Source organism: Chiloscyllium plagiosum, unplaced genomic scaffold (genome assembly GCF_037043375.1).
Source record: "Chiloscyllium plagiosum isolate Xiang-an unplaced genomic scaffold, Cpla_swu_hap1 HiC_scaffold_24, whole genome shotgun sequence".
In the NCBI taxonomy this organism is placed as follows: domain Eukaryota; kingdom Metazoa; phylum Chordata; class Chondrichthyes; order Orectolobiformes; family Hemiscylliidae; genus Chiloscyllium; species Chiloscyllium plagiosum.
Genome location: NW_028270162.1, coordinates 14,618,498 through 14,643,470, shown reverse-complemented (window position 1 = coordinate 14,643,470; position 24,973 = coordinate 14,618,498). Strand labels below are relative to the sequence as shown.

Below are 24,973 nucleotides of genomic sequence, written 5' to 3'. Positions count from 1 at the left end.
GGGATGGATTGAGGATTGGCTGTCTAACAGAAGGCAGAGAGTTGGGATAAAAGGTTCTTTTTCAGAATGGCAGCCGGTGACGAGCGGTGTCCCGCAGGGTTCGGTGCTGGGGCCACAGCTGTTCGCATTATATATTAATGATTTGGATGAGGGAACCGGGGGGCATTCTAGCGAAGTTTGCCGATGATACGAAGTTAGGTGGACAGGCAGGTAGTACTGAGGAAGTGGGGAGGCTACAGAAGGATCTAGACAGGTTGGGAGAGTGGTCCAGGAAATGGCTGATGGAATTTAACGTGAGCAAGTGCGAGGTCTTGCACTTTGGCAAAAAGAATAAAAGCATAGACTACTTTCTAAATGGTGAGAAAATTAATAAAGCAAAAGCACAAAGGGATCTGGGAGTGCTAGTCGAGGATTCTCTAAAGGTAAACATGCAGGTTGAGTCCGTGATTAAGAAAGCGAATGCAATGTTGTCTCTTATCTCAAGAGGGTTGGAATATAAAAGCAGAGATGTACTACTAAGACTTTATAAAGCTCTGGTTAGGCCCCATTTGGAGTACTGAGTCCAGTTTTGGTCTCCACACCTCAGGAAGGACATACTGGCACTGGAACGTGTCCAGCGGAGATTCACACAGATGATCCCTGAATGACAGGTCTAACATATGAGGAACGGCTGAGGATACTGGGATTGTATTCGTTGGAGTTTAGAAGATTAAGGGGAGACTTAATAGAGACGTACAAAATAATACATGGCTTGGAAAAGGAAATTGTTTCCGTTAGACGAGGAGACTAGGACCTGTGGACACAGCCTTAGAATTAGAGGGGGTCATTTCAGAACAGAAATGCGGAGACATTTCTTCAGCCAGAGAGTGGTGGGCCTGTGGAATTCATTGCCACGGAGTTCAGTGGAAGCCGGGACGCTAAATGTCTTCAAGGCCGAGATTGATAGATTCTTGTTGTCTAGAGGAATTAAGGGCTACGGGGAGAACGCTGGTAAGTGGAGCTGAAATGCGCATCAGCCATGATTGAATGGCGGAGTGGACTCGATGGGCCGAATGGCCTTACTTCCACTCCTATGTCTTATGGTCTTATGGTCTTATGGTCTTATTATTTTGCTAAGTCAATTAATGGAGTTAAAGTTATGCCATTTCTTCTTTTTAATTTGTGTTTAATTGTGGGGTAAAAATACAGTGCATTTTGCTTAAAGACTAGCAGTATGACCAATTGAATCATTCTGGAACATTGCATCTTTAACTTATTTTTCTAATCAGCCTGTTCAGAGATGTTATTACATACCTCTGGAGCAAGTCAGACTTGAACCCCGGTCTCAATTCAGTGGTAGGGTCACTATCTCTGCACCACAAGTGGGCCCTACACTTGCTTTAAATAAAATAAAAGTTAGGGTCTAGGTTATCTCCTTCATATATTTTGAGGAAGTTTGGTCTGATCCATAAAAGCTGAATTAGATCAACTTTTGGTCTATTAGGGAATCAAAGATTAGAGGAGGGACAGGCAGAAAAGTCATGTTAAAACCATAAACAGATCAGTCATTGTCTTAGTGAATGATGGAGAAGCCTGGGGAACACCAAATGATTTCTATCTGTGCTCTATTTATTTTCTTATTTTTTTAATATAAGCTTGGACTGGGAGTCGTCACCCAGAGGCATACTAAGAGATCAGCAGCTCTTTCAAATACCTGTTAACACTTCTAAACGAGGCTCCACACCATGTTAGTGGCTAGGAACAAAAATAGAAATTTCTGGAAATGATGATGGTTCTGAGGAAGGGTCACTCAACCTGAAACATTAACTCTGATTTCTCTTCACAGAAGCTGCCAGACCTGCTGAGGTTTTCCAGCAATTTCTATTTGTGTTTGTGATTTACAGCATCTGCAGTTCTTTCCGGTTTTTTTTATTTTAGAGGGTAGCATTTGTTCTAACGTGCTCTCTATTATCTGCAAACTAAAATTAATACTTCCCAATGTACTAGTAACTGTCAATGCAAAGTGTGCAGCCGCACTTTGGGATGCTGCATAATTTGAAAATTAGAAACAAGTTTGCAGAAAATGAATGTGTCTCACAGCTGCACTGTTAATCAGCATCCCCTCGTGTGAAATGAAAAATGTGTAATGGTTCTGAAGTAGTTAATGTTCATAATCCATTGAGTGCTCTTAATCTGATGTTACAGTTTTTGGGAGGAGGCAGCTGACTTCTGTGTGAGTACCTGAAGAGATCAGATGTTTCTATGCAACTCATGAGAGTCCTTACCGAAATGTTGACTCTCCTGCTCCTCAGATGCTGCCTGACCAGCTGCGCTTTTCCAGCACCATTCTTTTTGACTCTGATCTCCAGCATTTGCAGTCCTCACTTTCTCCTAGTACTTAGCCCTGACTAATAATTGTAATTTGTGGCTTTTGCTATAATGCAACAGACTATCATTTTAACGAAGGCATGTTCTTCATCTGTTGGGGCTCAGTAGTGGTCTATCCTCTACAACTGATGGTCAGACAGGTCCGTAGAATCAGCAGAAGAGCGCCTGAGGGGCGGGTAGGTCAGAGGGCATCTTTGTCGACCTACTCCTGCATCTGGCCAACGTAGCCATTGCCATCCTGGGAGAAGACTGTACAGGGGTCATCGTACTTGATTGTTTGTCCCTTTTCCATACACTGTCGGACCTTGAGAGACCAGTGGGCACCTCAGGGACTGGGGATGCCCAGGTAATGTTATTTCGATTTGATACTATTCTGGTTCACCGTTAGTAAATATCTGTTAATTATTCGTTTACATTTTTGCAACAATGCCCCATCAGGGTGTGTCTAATTTAATGCTGGTTTTAAAAGAGCAGAAAGGATCATTTAAAGGGCTCTTGTGGTGCACTGGTAGTGTCCTTGCTTCTGGGAAAGGAGGCCTGGCTTAAAGTCTAACCTGCTCCTGAGATGTGTTATAACATCTCTGACCAGGTTGATTAGAAAATATCTAGAGAGGAGTGTTTGGTGAGGGGAAGAGTCGTGGTACTGTCATTACACTAGGAATGTCAGGGTTCAGGGATGCTATCTAGGTACATAGATTCCAATAAAACTTTGGAGGAGTAGAAGGGAGAATTGGGGCAGCAAACTACTCCAGACACCAGTATTTCATAACGAAATCATACTTTTACTCTCATGTTTTCATCTGTTCTAACCAATAATGGAAGTATGTTTTTGAAATAACTTGCAGACCACAAAGTAAGCTTCTTTTACTTGGTCAAATTAATTGTGTATTAACCAGTTGGATCACAACTGGGTCAGATCTATGTATTGCTAAAATAGGACACATTTTGTTAAAGCTTTTATTTTCACACAAAACCTCAACAAAATGTGTCTTTGATTTGCATGACTCGAGTCTGTACTACACCAAACCACCCCCCCCCCCACACCCCCCGCCAAGACTATTTTCCTCATTCTGCCTCTGCACCATTTTTTGCTCAATAATGATAATAAGATCATGAGACATAGGAGAAAACCTGGGCCGTTCAGCCCATCTAGTCTGCTCTGCCTTTCAAGGAGATCTTGGCCAATCTGATAATCCTCAACTTCACTCTTCTGCCTTTTCTCCATAACCCTTGATACTTTACTGATTAAAAATCTGTTTATCCCAGCCTTAGGTGACTTAGCCTTGACAGCCTCTCAGAGATTCACCTCTGTCCGACAGACAAAATTTTGCCTCATCTCCGTCCCAACTGGGCAACTCTTACTCTGAGTTTGTGCTCTCTGGTCCTAGATTCTTTCACACGGGGAAACGATGCCTCTGCATCTGTCAAGTCCCCTAAGAGCCTTATGTGTTTCAACAAAGTCTCCTCTCATTCTTCTAACCTCCAATGAGTGCAGTCCCAATCTACTCAATCTCTGCTCATAAGAAAATCTCTCCATACCTGGGATCTACCTGGAATCTTTGCTGGTCTATGATTCTGCCCCACTGGCTACCCAATGAACAAGCAGTGCTCTGAAAGCTTGTACTTCCAAATAAACCTGTTGGATTATAGCCTGGCGTTGTGTGATTTTTAACATTTTTTTTTAGACAGCAGGTACTGGTGATGATTCTGAGTTTGCAACTTCCATCTCCACTAGGCCATCGTTTGTTCCTTGATTTGCCCCATAATTTGCTTTAGCCTCACAAAATTGCCTCTTTTTGTCATTTAATCCCTCCTGCCCCACTCTATCACAGAAATCCCCTCTTGTCCTACCTCCCTTTGTCCTCCACAAACAACACTGGCCAAATTTGCTCAAGCTAGTGGACAGGAAGCCTTGGAGACATTTTTTTTCTCTCTCAGTCCATCATACGAGGAGCAGAAACCAAAATAAAAACAGAGTTTTACTGCCCCCCTTTGTCAGATTTAAAAAGAACCTTTCCTCAGAGTGGTTGCTAGTTAAAGCTTGTTCAACCCTAGCACCAATCTATCGAATATAAATGGCTGTTTTTTGTATTTGGATGCCTCTTCCCCCATTTCAGTCTTCATCTTTAAGTGCTGCCATATGCTTTGACATTCTCTGCTCAGCTAACTATCAAAGCAATGGCACGCCTCATACACGACAGTCGCATAACTGTAATGCTAAGGTCAAGATGAGGATCTCCAAGAAAAATCAGTACACACTCAAGAAAATTGTACCCTTTACAGAAAGTCTTCTAAGGTCCGGAATGAATTCTTATGCACAAGCTCCATTTCATGGTAGTTACAATGTTATCAAGCATCGGTCCCAGTAAAATATTAAGGTTACACAATGCTCTTAAATCAAACATTGGATCAACTCATTAGTGACAGTTCAGAAGCACTATTGTAATGTAGCTCTGCTAGTCAGTGCAATCTCATTGGTGTTGTTGGTCAAGTGAAGCAGGCATTTATTCTACCTTTCCTTTCTCCAAAAACCACCATTTGCTATTTTCCTGCTGAAGGCAGCTGGACATCATTGGGATTTTTCTCTGGGATATTTAATGCCAGGCCTTGTACGTTGCTTTTCCCTCCATGTTACACTGCTCCTGAGAAAAGGCGAATGTTGTAAAGCTTCAGTGGGAATGAGGTTTTTATCTCCATCCTTCTTAATGTCCTCCAGTTTGGAATTTCAGAAATGGGGGGGCCTCTTAGGAAGAGGCTAATACATAAGGTTCTTCCTCTACCACACAACAGAAGGAACGAAGGGGTGGTTAGTTCAGTGGGTGGGATAGTTGGCTGGTGATGCTAACAGTGTGAGTCCAACTGCAGAGGAACCTCGATTATCCGGCATTCGATTATCCGGAATTCGATTAACCGAGCAAAATACTCCCCTCCTGTGTACTTCAGATAATCAAGGTTCCCCTGTTCTGCACTGACTATGGTTGCAATGAAGACATGTCCTTTTCAACAGCTCCTACCTCCCTTTCCTGAGGCATGGTGACACTTATATCAAACTATTATCATTCTCCTCACTCTCTAATGAGGCAGAAGGGCAATGACGACATTATCTTACAAAAAAAATGAAAAACCGTGCATGCTATAAATCATAAACAAAACCAGAAATTGCTGGAAAAGTTCAGCAGGTCTAGCACTATCTGTGGAGAGAAGTCAGAGTTAACATTTCAGGTCACATGACTTCCTCAGGAATGGCTTCACCTTACTTTTGCAATAGAAGATAAGAAAGAACCTGTTCCTTTCAAGATCTTGGGAGACTCCAAAGCACTTCACAGCCATCGGAGTATTTCTGAAGCGTAGTGATTGTCACAATGCAGGAAACATAGCAGTCAATTTGTACACAGCTAATTCCCCCAAATGGCAATGTGATCATGACAAAGCAAATCACAGACAAACAAAACAAATGACTGATGATTTGTGGTCTTGTTTAAGTGATAAATATTCATTGTGACATCAAGGGATAGCTCTGATTTTCAAATTACTTCTACACAGACAAAATAAACAGATGGGACTTCAGTGTAACACTCTATTCTGAAGGTTAGTCCACCCACATCCAGTAGTACTGAGAAAGAGAATCAGCCTTGATTTTTGTGCTGAAGTCATGGAGCGTAGCTTTGATCAGAATAACTTAGAGACAAGAGTATGATCATCTGAGCCATGCTGACACCGAACAAAGAATTAGTTCAAAATGTAAATGCTGGTGAGATTTGGAAAATTCTGGCAAGTACACAGACTGATACTCGCTGTATACTAACCACATACCAAACATGTTTGCCTCATCCCTAAATTAAATCACTAATTTACAAATTAAGCTATACACATAAGCATTGAAACTACAATTTTTGAACATTAGTGTAAAAATACATAATGTGGGAAATTCATCTATCTGTTACTTTAGGAGCAGGTTAAGGGTTGTATTAAATATACAGATAATAAATGTTGAAATTTAAAGAAGCTATGAATAACTTTATCACCCAGCACAATTAAACAATATTTCAAACTGGATGGATTAACTTGAAAATATCCCACAACTCCAGACCATTATGAGTGTCAGGGAACAATGAGGAAGTCTGTCTATCAAATGGTAATTGGAATAGACCTGCCCACTTTTGCAAACCATAATATTCCATCCCAGTTTGTTACAGAATTTCAGAAATGTTGCAGCTCTGAAGGAGGCCATTCAGCCCAATATGTCTGCACCATCTCCCCAAAACAGCAATATGATATAGTATCACTCCTTGTCCCCTTAATCCTGCACATTGTTTATGTCCAAATAATCATCTACTGCCTTCGAGAATGCCTTGATTGAACCGGTCTCTGACATGTGTGCTTAATAAAATGGATATAAAATTTAAGGTTTGCAGACATGTGCTCCCACCTTGCAGTGACTGGAGCCTTCAAAGACTTTAAACTGCAAGTTCAAACTTTCATGGGCAAATTTAATCCCTTTATCATCGAACATTTCCTGTCCATATTCAAAGTCCACAGAGTAGCAAACTGAACTCCTCCATTGAAAGAAATGTTGGTTGCCAATAAACTTTAAAAAGCAGCTTGCTCTCAACAATCTATCTCAACATTATCATGGAGTTCTACTACTCGGAGACGGGCCCTTTGGCTCAAACTGGTCCATGTTGAAACTTTATTGCTGGAACAGCACAGCAGGTCAGGCAGCATCCAGGGAACAGGAGATTCGACGTTTCGGGCACAGGCCCTTCTTCAGGAATGAGCAGAGAGTGTTCAGCAGGAGAAGATAAAAGGTAGGGAGGAGGGACTTGGAGGAGGGGAGTTGGAAATGTGATAGGTGGAAAGAGGTCAAGGTGAGGGTGATAGGTCGGAGTAGGATGGAGGCGGAGAGGTCAAGAAGAAGACTGCAGGTCAGGAAGGCGGTGCCGGGCTGGAAGGATCCGGCTGAGACAAGGTGGGGGGAGGGGGGATGAAGAAACTGGTGAAGTCCAAGTTCATCCCCTGCGGTTGGAGGGTTCCCAGTCGGAAGATAAGACGCTCCTCCTCCGACCGTCGGGTTGTTGTGGTTTGGCGGTGGATGAGTCCAATGACCTGCATATCCTCGGTGGAGTGGGAGGGGGAGTTGAAATGCTGTGCCACAGGTTGGTTGGGTTGGTTCGTCCGGGTGGCCCAGAGGTGCTCTCTGAATCGCTCCGCCTACTTGCGGAGCGATTCAGAGAGCACCTCTGGGCCACCCGGACGAACCAACCCAACCAACCTGTGGCACAGCATTTCAACTCCCCCTCCCACTCCACCGAGGATATGCAGGTCATTGGACTCATCCACCGCCAAACCACAACAACCCGACGGTCGGAGGAGGAGCGTCTTATCTTCCGACTGGGAACCCTCCAACCGCAGGGGATGAACTTGGACTTCACCAGTTTCTTCATCCCCCCTCCCCCCACCTTGTCTCAGCCGGATCCTTCCAGCCCGGCACCGCCTTCCTGACCTGCAGTCTTCTTCTTGACCTCTCCGCCTCCATCCTACTCCGACCTATCACCCTCACCTTGACCTCTTTCCACCTATCACATTTCCAACTCCCCTCCTCCAAGTCCCTCCTCCCTACCTTTTATCTTCTCCTGCTGAACACTCTCTGCTCATTCCTGAAGAAGGGCCTGTGCCCGAAACGTCGAATCTCCTGTTCCCTGGATGCTGCCTGACCTGCTGTGCTGTTCCAGCAATAAAGTTTCAACTTTGATCTCCAGCATCTGCAGACCTCACTTTCTCCTCAAACTGGTCCATGGCAACCAAAATGTCCATCCACGCTAATCCCATTTCCTTTCACTTGGCCCATATCCTTCTAAACCTTTCCTATCCATGTATTTGTCCAAATGCCTCTTAAATGTTGTTAATATACCCGCCTCAACCACTTCCGCTGGCAGCTCATTCCATATACGTACCGCCATGTATAAACAAATTGCCCCTCAGGTTCTCTTTTATTCTTTTCCCTCTAACCATAAACTAATGCCGTCTAGTCCTTGATTCCCCAACCCTGGAAAAAAGACTGAGTGCATTCACCCTATCCATACCTCTCATGATCTTATACACTTATCATAGAATCATAGAACCCCTACGGTGTGAAAACAGGCCATTAGGCCCAACCAGTTGACACCGGCCCTCCGAAGAGCATCCAACCCAGACCCTATTACTTTACATTTCTCCTGAATGCACTCAAATAACACATTCCTGGACACTATGGACAATTTAGCATGGCTAATTCACCTAACCTGCACACCTTTGGACTGTGGGAGGAAACTGGAGCACACGGAGGAAACCCTCACAGACACAGGAAGAATGTGCAAACTTCACAAGGACAGTCACCCAAGGCTGGAATTGAACCATGGCGCTGTGAGGCAGCAATGCAGATACCCCCTCAGTCTCCTATACTCTAAAGAAAAAAGTCCTAGCATGTCCAACCTCTCTCTATAACTCAGACTCTTCAATCCTGGCAACAGCGCTGTAAATTTCTTCTGCACTCTTTCCAGCTCACTTCCACCCTACCAACCTTCGCATAAACCAAATCATCTGATGACATTTCCGCCACCTCCAAACGGACCCCACCACCAGGGATATATTTCCCTCCCCACCCCTTTCCTCTTTCCGCAGAGACCATTCCCTCCGTGACTACCTGGTCAGGTCCATGCCCCCCCAACAACCCACCCTCCCGTCCTGGCACCCTCCCCTGCCACTGCAGGAATTGCAAAACCTTTGCCCACACCTCCTCCCTCACCACCATCCAAGGCCCCAAAGGAGCCTTCCACATCCATCAAAGTTTTACCTACATATCCACCAATATCATTTATTGTATCCGTTGCTCCCGATGCGGTCTCCTCTACATTGGGGAGACTGGACGCCTCCTAGCAGAGCGCTTTAGGGAACATCTCCGGGACATCTGCACCAATCAACCACACCGCCCTGTGGCCCAACATTTCAACTCCCCCTCCCACTCAGCCGAGGACATGGAGGTCCTGGGCCTCCTTCACTGCTGCTCCCTCACCACCAGACACCTGGCGGAAGAATGCCTCATCTTCCGCCTCGGAACACTTCAACCCCAGGGCATCAATGTGGACTTCACCAGTTTCCTCATTTCCCCTTCCCACACCTCACCCCAGTTCCAAACTTCCAGCTTAGCACTGTCCCCGTGACTTGTCCTACCTGCCTATCTTCCTTTCCACCTATCCACTGCACCCTCCTCTCTGATCTATCACCTTCATCCCCATCTCCATTCACCTATTGTACTCTATGCTACTTTCTCCCCACCCCCACCCTCCTCTCATTTATCTCTCCACCCTGCAGGCACTCTGCCTCTATTCCTGATGAAGGGCTTTTGCCCAAAACGTTAATTTTCCTGCTCCTCGGATGCTGCCTGACCTGCTGTGCTTTTCCAGCACCACTCTAATCTCGAATCTGGTTTCCAGCATCTGCAGTCATTGTTTTTACCCAACTTAATAACATCCTTCCTATGGCAAGGTGACCAAAACTGAACACAATACTCCAAGTGCGGCCTCACCAACATCCTGTACAACAGCAACATACCTCCCAAAATTCTATCCTCAATTCCCTGACTGATGAAGACCACTATGCTAAAAGCTTTCTTCCCTGCTCTGTCAACCCCTGACTCCAATTTCAGAGAGCCATGCACTTGAACTCCAAGGTCCCTCTGTTCCACTACACTCCTTAAGGCCCTACCATTCACCATGAAACTCTCACCTTGATTTGACTTTCAAAAATGCAAGGCCTCACACTTATCTATATTAAACGCCATTTGTCATTTCTCGGCCCACTTACCCAGCTGATCAAGATCCTGCTGCAATTTCTTATAACCTTCCTCACTGCCCACAATACCTCCTAATGTTCATTTGCAAACTTACTAATTATGCATTCTCATCCAAGTCATTGATATAGATAACAAACAGCAATGGGCCCAGCACCAACAAGTTTAGCTTGTGTTCATTGTACTTACAAAGCATTGCTTAAGTCCACAGTATCCAATTTGGCAATGTGATTGTAATTCAGTATTTAAGGGTTTGGGTCCAACCAAAATAATTGGATAAGTATTGCTTCCCACATAACACATCAATTTGAAATGATAAAGGTTTGCTGGCAAGATTCTATTGAATATTCACACATAGTGTGCTGGAATGCCTTCATTCATATTGGCTCAGTGAAGGACAGCTGGCAGATTCCTCTACCTTTGAAGATGGCAACAAACTCAACTGACCAGAGAGCTAGGGGTGGTGGAAGGAAGTGGGTGGAGCAGGTTTTTTGGCTGCCTGCATGCAGAACAAAGGAAGTCATGCATTGCAGGCCGAATCTTATGGGCAAGAGCAGGCTTGTTTGGGTATGTGAAGGGATCAAGGAATCCATTAACCAGGACACCAATGGTCAAAGAGCCAATAGAGTCCAACAGGTTTCTGTAATCCAGCAACGTTCCTAACAAATCAGTAGAAGGTAAGATCACACCTGTAACATGGTGTGATTCACAAGGGAAGTCAGTCCCAGAGGGTGAGAGCTCCCAGCTTCAGCTTAGCTAACTGGTGTTAAAGAAATTACATGTTAGAAGGTATCGATGGTGTGGGATATAAATGAATTAATGTTATTTCTGCAAGTATAAATTCTGATACAGAATAGGAATGAGAAAATACATATTCAGCAAAAAGAAAGGATATGTGAGCATGAGACATGAATACAGAACAATGGTGGATATATGGGCAAACAGGAAAACATCTGTTCTCCTCGCTTGTACAGAGACACAGGAACAAACCCTAATTAAAGAGGTCAAAGTGGCCTCTGGATGGAAATAGATGCTGATAGAAGAAAAGATATGCCTAATCAATAATCTATAATAGACTGACGTCAAACACCCTTATGGGAGTCAGAGATAAGAGTTTGTCACGGACAAGACAGGATAAACAGAAGTTGTGGGATCAGTCTTAAGGAAATGAGTGACGTAAGCGAAGCAGGGAACAAACAATGGAATAAGGAAAAATATGGGGATTCAAACTGTATAAATTTCGAGAGTTTGTTGGATTTGGTGTGCATTTTGTCATTACCTTACCGGGTAATGAGACAGGGCACCCACCTATAGGTGTATAAATAAATGGCGGATTCAGATATTTGTCTCGGACTGAAATTATTAAAGTGAGTGAGCTTTTGTTTCTCACAATGGGCTTCTGACAAAGACTGCTTGGCTGCATTTATCTTTATGGTAAGCATTTCAAAATATTTTGCCACTCATGTCTTAAAAGTAAAGTCTAATGTGTTCAGCAGATCACTTTCCAGCAGGCAGTCAAAACACATGTGAGTGCACATGCAAGATTACAGTGTTTCATTCCCACCATAAGGTGTTTTGCATTGTAATGACCTCTGGGTCACACTGTCATATGACAAGGTATTTCACAGTAAAAGGAAACTCCTGATGGAACGGGAGAAGAAAACCACTTGCAAGAGATATTAGTGGACTTAACTTCCAACTTTCCAAAGAGGTACAGAGCAAGATAAACAAGAAGGTGTACAAAATGGCACTTGTTTCAAAGTTTAGCGAATAGTTCAGCTAAAAAATAATTACGATCCGGTAATTATATTAAAACTTGCAGCACTGTGGTTTCAGAGCTTCTAAAGGTGTCCTCAGAATAACAACAAATCCACAACAGAATGATTGCTTCTTGCACACAGTTGGTGAGTTTGTTTTGTCCTTCATTTCAGGTTAAAACTCTGAACCTGTCTGAGGGGGAGCAGCTCTCCATTCGTGGATTGGAAGATGACAACTGGATTGTTTTAGCCAACCAAATGCTTCTAGTTGAAGGCCAGGTTATCCGCAGCCCCACTAATACCATTTCGGTGCATTTCCGCTCATTTCAATATGGAGGTATTGGAACATTCCAGCTCCACTATCAGAGTAAGTAATAAGCACACAGTGGTGGAAACTTAGAGCAAAGAACATGTTGGTCAAAGCTATAGTGTATGTGAAATGCACAGTGATATCCAAATGAGACTTTGAGGATCTCATTTTGAAGGATTATTTGTTTTGCTATATAAATGATCAAACCCTTCAATTTAATTATTTCAATTAATTAAACTATATCTTTGTACTTTCAGACATATGTGCACCAGTTGACAAATTGCATTGAAAATTTTGACTTTCCATCATGCCTACACGCACAAAGAAATGTAACTTTAACTGTAAAATGCAGAAAGACATTGCATACCAGCATCCCAACAGCATCAGTGCATCACTCAGTACCAGTGTCAGTGTTAGTTTTCCTCTTCGTTGGTATTCTTGCAAATTGTCCTGATGAATGCAAGAGAAAAGCTTCAGCAAAATGTGTCATTTTCACAATACTGTAACAATTGTCCACTTAGATTAGATCCCGTACAAAACATAACAACTGCCCGTTTAAAATCTTCCATATTTGTGCATATGTGATGGGAAAACATTAGCTGTGATCTCACCAGTCTGTGGAAGGTGTGTTTGGGGTGATGGTTTTTTGAGTGTAGAAGAGTTTGTCAGCAATTTTAAAAGAAACTTTGTTGCTAACATATAAATGTTGTCTTCTGGCCAATTTAAATACTGTGTTATTAGGTTTTCCCAGTGTTTTGTGTCTGTACATTTGATAAAAAGGTGGTGATTATTGAGGAAGTGGCTGAATTCTCCCAAATACGATACTATGTGATTCCAAATGCCCTATAGATTGATGCAAATATAGGAAGTAATGCTACAATGGACAGAACCTCATCGGACCCTGAACAATATGAGGGAAATCTGCGAGAATGAGGAGAGATTGGACAAACTTGGTTTGGTTTCATATGAATATCGAAGGATAAGGGGTGACCTGATAGAAGTTTACAAAATTATGAACGGCATGGATAGAATGGTTAGTCAGTCTTTTGACCAGAATAGAAATGTCAATTACTAGGGAACATAGGTTTCAGGTAAAAGTGGTAAGATTAAAGGAGATGTGAAAGGCAAGATTTTTACACAGAGGGTGGTAAGTGCCAGGAATGGGCTGCCAAAGGAGATGGTGGAAGCAATTACAATAGCAATGTTTGAGGGGCATCTTGACAGAAATGTGAATAGGCAGGGAATGGAGCAATACAGATCATGTAGAGACAAAATGCATATTCATGACAGCATCATATGCCGGCACAGGCTTGGTTGGCCAAAGGGACTGTTCTTGTGCTGTACTGCTCGTTGTTCTTTGTACTAATCGCGTGAGACGTCGGGTGAGGGATGGGAACAACTCACTGCTTTTTCGAAGTAAAGTCTGGATGTTGAGACAAGGTTTGCACTAGGGCAGGGTGAGATGCCCATTAACAGGGATTATTAGTAATTGTACATCTTGTATCATTAATATGCATGCACCATGAGGAATCAAATCTCCAAGAACACCAGATCCAAGCTGTTTGAGACAATACCTGGAGGCGATACTCCAGATCACCTTGCCCTTCCTGATTGCCATTTTGGATACCCAGCACGAAAATCTCAGGGTACACTGAAAGTCTGCACTTAACACCCCTCTGAACACTGGCATCTGACATGTGCCAGCTTCTCTGCACCCTCATGGCATCTTCCCAATTCACTAACAGGACACTTTGGTATGATAAAACTGTGCTTTGGGATGCAGAGACATCTCTATCTGTAAGGCTGCTGCAAGGAGACTTTGTGCACAGGGTCATCACTCAGCTGACAGTTTGACCTAATGATAACATTAGCCCAACCCCCAACCCTAGCCCTAACCATAACCTTAACCTGAATCCTAACCCTAACTCTAATCCTAGCCCTAATCTTAACCCTAATCCTAGCTCTAATCCTAACCCTAACCCTCGCCCTTGCCCTAGTCTTAACCCTAACCCTGGCTCTAGATATAGTCCTAGCCCTAACCCAAGCTCTAACCCTAATCCTTGCCCTAGCCCTAACCCTAAGCCTAACCCTAACCTCTAGTTGACCATCCCACAAAATTCTATCAAGCACAGACTCCAATATCAATCCAGAAGCTTGGGTGTGGTCATTCAGCCACTTGGGGTGAACAGGGTCAGGATACTCTCCTCATGGCAGGGTTGAGGACAACATCAGGCAGACGACCCATCTTGGCTTTTTCTGCTCAATTGTGATTCATTTTCTTCCAGAGTGAGAGAAAGGGAGGGATTGTGTGTGATGGAGGTATGTGATAGATCTGTTAGTGTGGATATTGATGGGGGAGAAGTAATGAGCTGTCATGAGTGAATGAGTAGGCAGCACAAAAGCCATGCAGGATTCAGAGGATGACGGTGAGTATGAGTGAGAGATGACAATGCCTGCAACAGGGAGAGCAGAGGAGCATGAGCTTTGGTGGGAGATGGGTGCAGAAGCAGAGATAGAATGAACGTGTGGTAGCAAAAAGAAGATGGCCGGGTGGACGAGATCATCAACCTTCATTCTTCACTGCTGGACGTTCCTCCAGATGGCTGAGACCACAATGACCCCAACTGGTGACCTCAAACCAGGCTGGCAGGGGGTTCTGACCGTGTGGTCTCCCATGCTAGTCCTGGGGGGAGGCGACGTCCTACATTTGTGCCATTGCATCCATCAGGATCTCCAGGTCCCTGTCCACAATGTGAGGTGACAGTGCTCTCTTATCTGCCACATCTGGGGCAAAGGTCATGAGCCATACAGAGAAACTCTGACAGCGTTTGTCTGGGTGCCCAAAGAACTTTCAACAATGGGATGTCAGTCTATTCTGAGATATCTCTGCACTGTTGAGTTCTTCAGGCTACAGGAGATAGAATCAGGCTAGCATTAGATGCGATAGGCACTCTAGGGGCAGGGTTAGTAATTAATGGGGGCAGGTTTGGAACAATGATATGAAAAAAGACTTGCCAGGCCTCATGAAGAGAAATCCTCCACGAAACCGAACACTGCCAAAAATAACAGTTAAGATTCAACTTTGTGACTTATTACATGAATTATTGAGAGTGAAAAGGAAGCCAGTGCAAACCAAACAAAAAAGCCCCTGAGAAAATATATTTTGTGCCCAGCATCCAGCATCTGCAGTATTTTGCTCTCGTTATTTGTTTATGTTGAGCATTTTTAAATGTGGTTAGTTTCAACTCAAAATAAAAAAACTATTTATCTCTCAGTTTTAAAGTGTAATTTTCCTATTATCAAAATCCATTCTCTGAATAGAAACTACATATTATTGTAAGTGAATGGGTTTGTGCTAATTTACTGAAAGGCTTTTGCACTTACTGAACACCAGTGAGAAGCCATGCATCATGTAACAATACAATATGTCATTGTTAGCTCAGGATATTCTCATTAGTACATGGGATTATTATTTGTGGGGTTTTTTTGTGCATTTCTGCCCAGATATTTCATAGGGTCAGATTCTAATGAGTGGAGCAGATTGCGATATGTAATTGTCTGAAAGAATATCAAGATTATGAAGAGTATCAGACTAAAACTGAAAATTTGAAGGGGCTTCATAAATAGAGGCATGGAGTACAACAGCAAAATCGGCATAAAATAGTCCAACTCCACTATTATAATCGTGCACAATTCTTGGTGCTCAAAAGGTAAGAATGAGAAGGTTAAACATGGTTGCAATTAGACACCCAGAAACTGGAAAAGTACCAGGGCCCATAAACTAACCCCCACTGTTCACTCTGAAAAATTGTCAGAATTTCATCTCATGGCAGGCAGCTCGGTGGCTCAGTGGTTAGCACTGCTGCCTCACAACACCAGGGACCCCGGTTTGATTCCCGCCTTGGGCGACTGTCTGTGTGGGGTTTGCACATTCTCCCCATGTCTGCGTGGGTTTGCTCCAGTTTCCTCCTACAGTTCAAAGATGTGCAGGTTTGGTGAATTGGCCATGCTAAACTGCCCATAGTCAGGGGTAAATATAGGGTAGAGGAATGGGTCTGGGTGGGTTACTGTTCAGAGGGTTGGCGTGGACTGTAGGGAATCTAATCTAAACATAGCAGCAAATTTACAAACCAGATGGGTTCAGACAGTTGCTAGGGTGAGGGATAGAATTGATCATTAGAAATTGAGCTGAAGTCTGAAGACAATGGTTTCAATCTTTCCAATATTTAATTTCACACATTATTGTTCAGTTACAGATTTTATAAGAAATCTGAAAGAAAGTTCAAAACAACAACATTGACAGTCCTGGGTAGGCTGAACTTAGTCATTTCCACTTTATCCACCTGAGGCCAGAGCTATGGATTTACAGACAGGTTGGATTAGAGAGTTATCATTTCTGCTGTCCCATATGAATTGATCCTCATTGATAGCGAATGTGCACTGTGATCATTTCAATCAGTTACCATCCATCTTATTGAGCATAGCACCACCTTTTCTAAAAATAGTGTTCTTTCTCAACACATGCAAACCCAATCATTCTCCAAAATGTTGACTTTTAGACCATAAGACATTTGGCCCATCGAGTCCACTCCGCTATGTAATCATGGCTGATGGGCATTTCAACTCCACTTACCCTCACTCTCCCCATAGCCCTTAATTCCTTGCAAGATCAAGAATTTATCAATCTCTGCCTTGAAGACATTTAGCATCATGGCCTCCACTGCACTCCATGGCAATGAATTCCAAATTCCCACCACTCTGCCTGAAGAAATGTTTCCTCATTTCTGTTCTAAATTGACCCCCTCTAATTCTAAGGATGTTCCCCCGGGTCCTAGTCTCCCCGCCTAACGGAAACAACTTCCCAGCGTCCAACCTTTCCAAGTCATACATTATCTTGATTTGGAGATGCCGGTGTTGAACTGCGGTGTACAAAGTTACAAATCACATAACACCAGGTTATAGTCCAACAGGTTTAATTGGAAGCACTAGCTTTCGGAGTGCCGAAAGGTGATGAAGGAGCAGCGCTCCGAAAGCTAGTGTGCTTCCAGTTAAACCTGTTGGACTATAAACTGGTGTTGTGCCATTTGTAACTTTATGCATTATCTTGTAATTTTTTATTAGATCTCCCCTCAACCTTCTAAACTCTAATGAATACAATCCCAGGATCCTCAACCATTCATCATATGTTAGGCCGACTATTCCAGGGATTATCTGTGTGAATCTCCGCTGGACACACTCTAGTGCCAGTGTGTCCTTCCTGAGATGTGGTGCCCAAAATTGGACACAGTATTTTAAATGGGGCTAACTAGAACTTTACTGAGCTGAAAATGTGTTGCTGGAAAAGCTCAGCAGGTCAGGCAGCATCCAAGGAGCAGGAGAATCGACGTTTCGGGCATGAGCCCTTCTTCAGGAAGAAGAAGCACATCACTGCTTTTATATTCCAACCGTCTTGAGATAAATGACATTACATTTGCTTTCTTAATTACGGACACAACCTGCAAGTTGACCTTTAGAGAATCCTGGACCAGCACTCCCAGATCCCTTTGTACTTTGGTTTTATGAATTTTCTCACTGTTGAGAAAATAGTCCATGCCTGTATTCTCTTTCCAAAGTGCAAGACCTCGCATTTGCTTACGTTGAATTTCATCAACCATTTCCTGGACCACTCTGCTAAACTGTCTAAATCTTTCTGCAGCCTCCCCACCTCCTCAGTACTACCTGCTTGTCTGCCTAACTTTATATCATCGGCAAACTTCACCAGAATGCCCCCAGTCCTTCCATCCAGATCATTAATATTTAAAGTGAACAGCTGCGGCCCCACCACTGAATCCTGCGTGACACTACTGGTCACCAACTGCCATTCCGAAAAAGAACCTTTTATCCCAACTCTCTGCCTTCTGTCAGACAGCCAATCCTCAATCCATGCCCGTGGCTCACCTTGAACACCATGGGCTCTCATCTTACTCAGCAGTCTCCCGTGAGGCACCTTATCAAAGGCCTTGTGGAATTCTAGATAGATAAAATTCACTGTTTCTCTGGTCTAACCTACTTGTTACTCTTCAAAGAATTCTAACAGGTTTGTCAGGCACAACCTCCCCTTACTAAATCCATGCTGACTTGTTCTAATCTGACTCTGCACTTCCAAGACTTTAGAAATCTCATCCTTAACACTGGATTCGAGAATGTTATCAACAACCGAGGTTAGGCTAATTGGCCAATAATTTTCCTTTTTACCTAGCAGTGAAAAATTACTTACCTGGCCTCTGAGGGCACCTCAAATGGAGGCTCCCTCTCCTTCTTCCTGCAGCTCCTGCAGTGGCCATCTGTATGGGGGCGCTGCTGAGTTTGATTCCGGCCTTCTGAGTGTGCCAATAGCTCAGAGAGGAAGGTTAGCTCCTCCATTGGACCATAGTTCCTGCAGGGACCTCTTTACTGGCTACAGCTGGTCATTTACCACCGAAAGCGCCACCATTTGGAGTCGGCATCCTCTTTGACTCCCAGATACATCCTAGGATCTGACATGATTCTGGCCTACATTCTGCATGCATGGTTGAAACTTGTCATCATGTGCAGCTCAGTGTCTTTGTGCGATACTTTAGTTGTCACAAGTCAAACAGTTAGTCCCAAACGTATGTCCTGTATCAAGGTAGGATACTATTTGTTGGACCTTTCACAATGTTCTGGTATTGTAGGTGAAATATTATACCAGATCTTTGCATCTTATTTTTCTAAATGATTTTTAAAATGGTAAGTTCTCAACCCACATTGAAGTTGTAAGTTCAAGTCACTTTACTGCATTGCCAATTTATGGTAGCCCATGTCAGCCACATTCCTGATAATTGCAGAAAGATGTCCAACTCAGCGAGTCAGGTGGTTTATCAGGTAGCTGCGTTGGTCACCAAAGTCAGTCATGTGGCAACTTTCCAAACTTTCCAAATGCTTATGACAGATCAATCTCTGAGGAAATGGTCTCGCTTGGGCTTCCAGGCACAGATGCAGCTTAACAGATGGTCATCAGCAAGGAAGGTGGGTATTTGTTTCCCTAGTTTTGGAGCCAGGAGGAACAGGTTTGCTTCTTGCAGGTCCACTGCACTGCCAAGGGTAACTGCCAACTGAGAGGCAAGCTGCGTAACATTGATCTTTGCAAAACAGCCAAACCGCCAGTGGAGCCAAGGCAGAAGTGACAGCTCATCCTCATGATGGTGACCATGGCTCCACTTGGGCCATCCTCAGTGCTTTCTGTTTAAGCCTTTGTGCACAGCCAACATTTTGGACCTGTAATCAGGTCTCTGCCCCATTAACTCTCCTTCCGTCCTCAGTAAGGTCGCTGCTGGTATCCTGATCTTGGCATTACTTTGAATGCGTCTTTGACACAGAAAATGTGAAGCTCTTAAGGGCTCTCATTGAAATGAGCTGGCTCACAGGAGGATGGGAGTCTACGTCTCTTGCCAAACTCAGGACTAACTGATTAATCGAACATTTGGCTTTAAATAAATAGCAAAGAACAAAGTGAGAGGTGATTCTGAAGAATAATGAGGAAGTTTTCTTTGCCATCCCAGCCAAGTTTTAAAAGTAAAATGTTGCTCCAAGTAATGGAGTCACAGTCCCTCATTCCATTTCATTTCTGGTCTTTGCAGGTTTCATTCATGGTGCAGTGTTAATGTCCCTGTATCTGATCCAGGAGGCCTGGGTTCAAACCCCACTGCCTCCTCCAGAGGAGTATAATAATATATTTGAATAGGATAATTTAAATCAAATATATAAAGCAGACCCACTGAATTGGAAACACAGATCATTTACTGGTGGTGGTTAATCCCTGGAGCGTCAGGGGCTGAGGGGTGACCCTATAGAGGTTTATAAAATCATGAGGGGCATGGATAGAGTGAGTAGACAAGGTCTTTTCCTTGGGGTGAGGGAATCTAGAACAAGAGGATGTAGGTTTAGGGTGAGAGGGGAAAGAGTTAACAGGGATCCAAGAGGCAACTTTTACACACAGAGGGTGATGCATGTATGGAATGAGCTGCTAGAGGAAGTGGTGGAGGCTGGTACAATTACAGCATTTAAGAGGCATCTGGATGGGTATATGAATAAGAAGGGTTTCGAGGGATACGAGCCAAGTGCTGGCAAATGGGACTAGATTAATTGAGGATATCTGGTCGGCATGGACTTGTTGGACCGAAGGGTCTGTTTCCATGCTGCACATCTCTATGACTCTATAACTGTCTGTCTCAGGGTGGGGCTATCCTGTGTACACCAAGATTAGTGGCACTATTTTGGTGTTCAATAATAAATGATGTCCCTTTCCAGTTAAGTTTCCTAAGTTATTACAATCTGTGAAACATTTGATACAAGATTTCTATTCAGTGAAATAGAACGGAAATGGATGGACTGTCTGCAAGATTCCATCAGAATAATGTGAGATCAAGCAGACCACATATTAGTGACTGAGACCAATTAAAGAGACTATATACAACAACAACGCATTTAACGTAGTTTATTGTCCCAACTTGTTTTACGGGAGTGTAACAAACAGAATTTCACAGACATTACAATGACTAAAAACCTGGTCAAAGAGGTGGATTTATGATATTTCTAACCAGATACGTTACGACATGCCTCTGAGGCAGGTGGGTCTTGATCCTGGGTCTATCTGGTTCAAAGGTAGAAGCACTACACTATGCCTAAGAGCTTTACAAGGTGAATTTTAACAGCATCTTAAATGGGGTCATGTGACAGGGAGATTTAAGGAGGGTCCTAACAGCTCAGGAAGCTGATGGCACAGTCATCAGTGGAAAAGTGGTTGAAACAATACAAGGGATCAAGATTGGAGGTGTACAGATCCCTGGGTGGGATAGAGGGCCGGAATCAATAAGGAAAAGGTAATGGAGAAATAAAAATATAATTGTAAATATTAAAATCTGGTCATTGTGCAATTGGAACCCCTGCTTAGACTGTTGCTTCCTGTAGTATTCTGTGCCTTTGTGATTATAAAGCCTTTAAACAGCATTTCTATAGGTTTCCTGTCAATCTGCATCTCACAGTTGTTGAGAAATGAGGATTGCATCTTTTGGGACTCAATATCGAGTTCAATAATTTGAGGGCATGAGCACCTTCTCCCATGTCCCTACCCCAACCCACACACATCAGGCCTTGTCATCTCATGGGCTGCTACCACACACAACCCATTGTCAGCCAATAATGGTCTGAATTAACAGCTATGCATTTTCCCAGGCTGATCTTTACCCTGTCCTTTGTCTGTCCAACTGCTGTTCTCTCTTCATGGGGTTCATCTCCATCTATCATTTATCCAAACCCCTCCCCCCATCCCCACCCCACCTTCAGCATATATACCAACCTTTTCCTAGCTACAATCAGCTCTAAAAAAGGAACCCTGGACTCAAAGCATTAACTCTGCTCTCTCTCCACAGATGCTCCCAGACCTGCTGAGTTTTCCCAGCAATTTCAGTTGTTGTTTCTCACAGCTGCTGTTTGTTGATTATTTATACATTAACATGATTTATCTCGGGTTGCCAAACTTTCCAGGAATTCCTTGGAAAAATGTTCAGGAAGTGAAGAATGGTCTCCTAGAAATAATTTGGTATGGAAGGGAGAACACACATGCATTAAGAAATGGATGTATTCAATGAATTCTCTCTAATACTTCCATTGTAAGGATACTGGGGTTGATGGATAAGGCCAGATGTGAGATGAAGCCTTCGGGAAAATGTTAAACCAGAGTTGGCAACCCTAGATGTAACCTTTCCTCAACACAGTGAGGCTGATGATATTCATGCTAAAAAGGACCAAGGGCTATTTGAGTACAGATGAAAGATTTCACTGTGAATCTGTCTATTTGCAGTATACATGCTGAGCTGTGACTTTCCCCGGAGACCAGATTATGGTGATGTTTCTGTGTTGGATCTACATGCTGATGGCACTGCACTCTTTCGTTGTAACTCTGGTTACCAGCTGCAGGGACTGCGAACTCTGACCTGTATGAATGCTTCCAAGCCACATTGGAATGCCAAGGAGCCAAACTGTCTTGGTAAAAACTACATCCAGCTGAAATTAATTCCCTTTTACTTATTTTTTACCATTGATTCCAACTCCTTTTCCTTCATAAAGATGTCTCACTCCTTGCTTCACCTTTGTAGACATGCATTAGCGTGGAAGAACCTTCATTGTCAATTAAATGTTTAACATCCACTTTCAACATCATGGGAGAGAGGTTATCATTACCGATGGGCTGGCCTTGCAAACATGGGGATTACAAAAGTGAGAGGCTAGGAATCCTGCAGTGAGTAACTCATTTCCTGACTCCCCAGAGACTGCCTACCATCCACAAGGCACAAGTCAGGGGTGTGATGAAATAACCCCCACTTGCCTGCATTGGTAGAGCTTCAAGAACTCTCAAGAAGCTTGACACCATCCAGGACTAAGAGAGCAGCTTGACTGGCACCATATCTACATTCATTCCCTCCAACACCGACGCTCAGTAGCAGCAGTGTGTACTATCTAGAAGATGCACTGCAGAAATTCACCAAAGGTCCTTAGACAGCACCTTCCAAATGCTTGACCACATCCAACTAGAAGGACAAGGGTCAGCCCACAGTACAGGTACTACAATGGTTCAAGAAGGCAGCTCACCACCATCTTCTCAAGGGGCAATGAGAGACGGGCAATAAATACTGGCCTGCCCAGCCACACTCAAGTGCCATGAGTGAAAAATAAGAAAAGTAAGAGGCTCCGACACCCTCATCGATGACAGAATCGACTGTTCTAGTTCTTCCCCCATTTCTCTGTCAGTGATGCAACCACAGTTTCACAGGAGTTCCTGATCATCTTGTATTGTCCAAGATGTCAGTCAGAAATCCCCCAAGAGGTTTAGGACCGGTAAAGGTGTATTGTGGACAATTGTCTTGTACCAGATGCATTTAGCTGCGTGCTGACAAAGTATTGCAGAGTACTAGTTGAGTGTAGGCAAATGTAGACTGTGGAGTAGCAGTGCATTGTTATAAATGGATGTTTCCATGAGCTAACTGATATTCCAGTGTATTAGTTGAACATTGGACATGCCAGTTGTGAACTACTGTGGACTATCAATACTGATTAGGTCCTCTTGGTGTTGGGCACGACTTCGTACTGAGCTGCTAATAAATGTTTCCATCCAATGTATCTTCTAATCACCGTCCAGGACTAGCATGGATGGGATTTGCTCTGGAAATGGTCATTAATGGTCTTTGTGACATTCATGGATTGCACCTTCAGTGAGAAAGTCAGAGTGAAAGTGGTCGATCTCAGTTACAGGGAGCTTGAGGAGAGGAAAGCGTGAAGAAAAATATGAACATCACCAACAAACAGTGACATTTTAAATATGTATTTTCAGAAGGTCTTGCTGCTGAATGCTTTGAGACAGCCCTTTAAATACATCAGGTCAGATTTTAAGTTTTGATGGTGGCAGAAACTTAGTAGCAGCCAACTTCATTGAAGTCACTGGGAAGGAAAGTGGAACGGAGAGGGCATTGGCCAATTGACTAATACCTGATTACTACCTACACTGAAAATTAAAATCACTCTATGTGATAGCTGCAAATAGCAACTCCTACTGCAATTTAAATATAGCTGATGACCTATCTCTCTGAGGACTCACAAGAAAATAACACAGTAAATGCAAGACACAGTGCACTGTAGTTGAAAATTAACTTTTGCTCCATATCTTCTCCAAAAGGGAAACTCCATTAATTGTGTTTGAATATATTTGTCTATTCAATATGTTCTGAAAATTCCCAGTTCAGGATTTTCCACGTGAACAGGTTGCTTTGCAGACAGATGTTTCCTTGTTAACCAAATAGTTAAGGATATTGCCCCTCATGGAAGTTGAGACCAGAAACATCTCACATTCCACTCAAAGTATATGCCAAGTTACCTATTTTCAACAGTGGTGCTACAATGGGTGAAACTGTTGACTTTGGTGCCTCTGGATTAAGAAGGGGTCATGATTCCTGTTCTTGAATGGTTTCCTAATATGGCAAATATTGTGGTAGATACACAGGGTAGGGGTGTCCTCATGCATAATGGGATGCGGTTAATCAGCAGCCCATTTATCACCTCTCCACAATTTTTTTTTGTTTCCGAAGACGTCAGCTGGTTCACTCTCACCCTGTCGACATCATCGCACAGAATTACACCCCTGCCTGTGCAATGTTGTGTGGGAATGAGCTCAGACTTGGCTGTGATTCACTCCATGGATTAGGAGTCTTTGAACACACAGATATGACAAATAGCTGTAAATGTACTACCTCCAGTTATGAAACCACAACCCTGCAGACATCTGAGCATTCAGACAGGATAAAAACTAGAGGGGGGGACAAAGCACAAGTTTACCTGATAGATAATAATCCTCTCATCTAATGTTGACTGTCTTTTGCACTTGTTTTCTCTCTTTCCTTAGCACCCTGTGGTGGATTTATATCCAATGCTACCATTGGTAGGGTACTGTCACCAAATTATCCTGCAAACTATAGCAACAACTTAAACTGCACTTGGATAATTGAAGGCACAAAAGGCCAAAAGTTCCATATGCACTTTGAAAAGGTTTCTCTGGCTGGACAGGGTGACAGGTAAGATGGACTTTGGAGCATGTTCCTCATTCATCTGATTTTAACCTTATGGTGGTATTACGTGAGTGTTTAGATGTGTGTTCTTGCCAGT

At 43.4% G+C, this 24,973-nt stretch overlaps 1 protein-coding gene across 2 annotated transcripts in view; it reads left to right on the top strand.

Annotated features, from left to right (window-relative positions):
- Positions 1-24,973, top strand: part of sez6l (seizure related 6 homolog (mouse)-like) — a 272,465-nt gene that overhangs the window by 153,921 nt on the left and 93,571 nt on the right. For both annotated transcript variants that reach the window (XM_043715477.2, XM_043715479.2), the window contains exons 4-6: positions 12,127-12,319; positions 22,122-22,307; positions 24,714-24,882. In XM_043715477.2, coding sequence (XP_043571412.2) covers positions 12,127-12,319; positions 22,122-22,307; positions 24,714-24,882 — 548 coding nt within the window. The remainder of the gene's footprint in view (positions 1-12,126; positions 12,320-22,121; positions 22,308-24,713; positions 24,883-24,973) is intronic.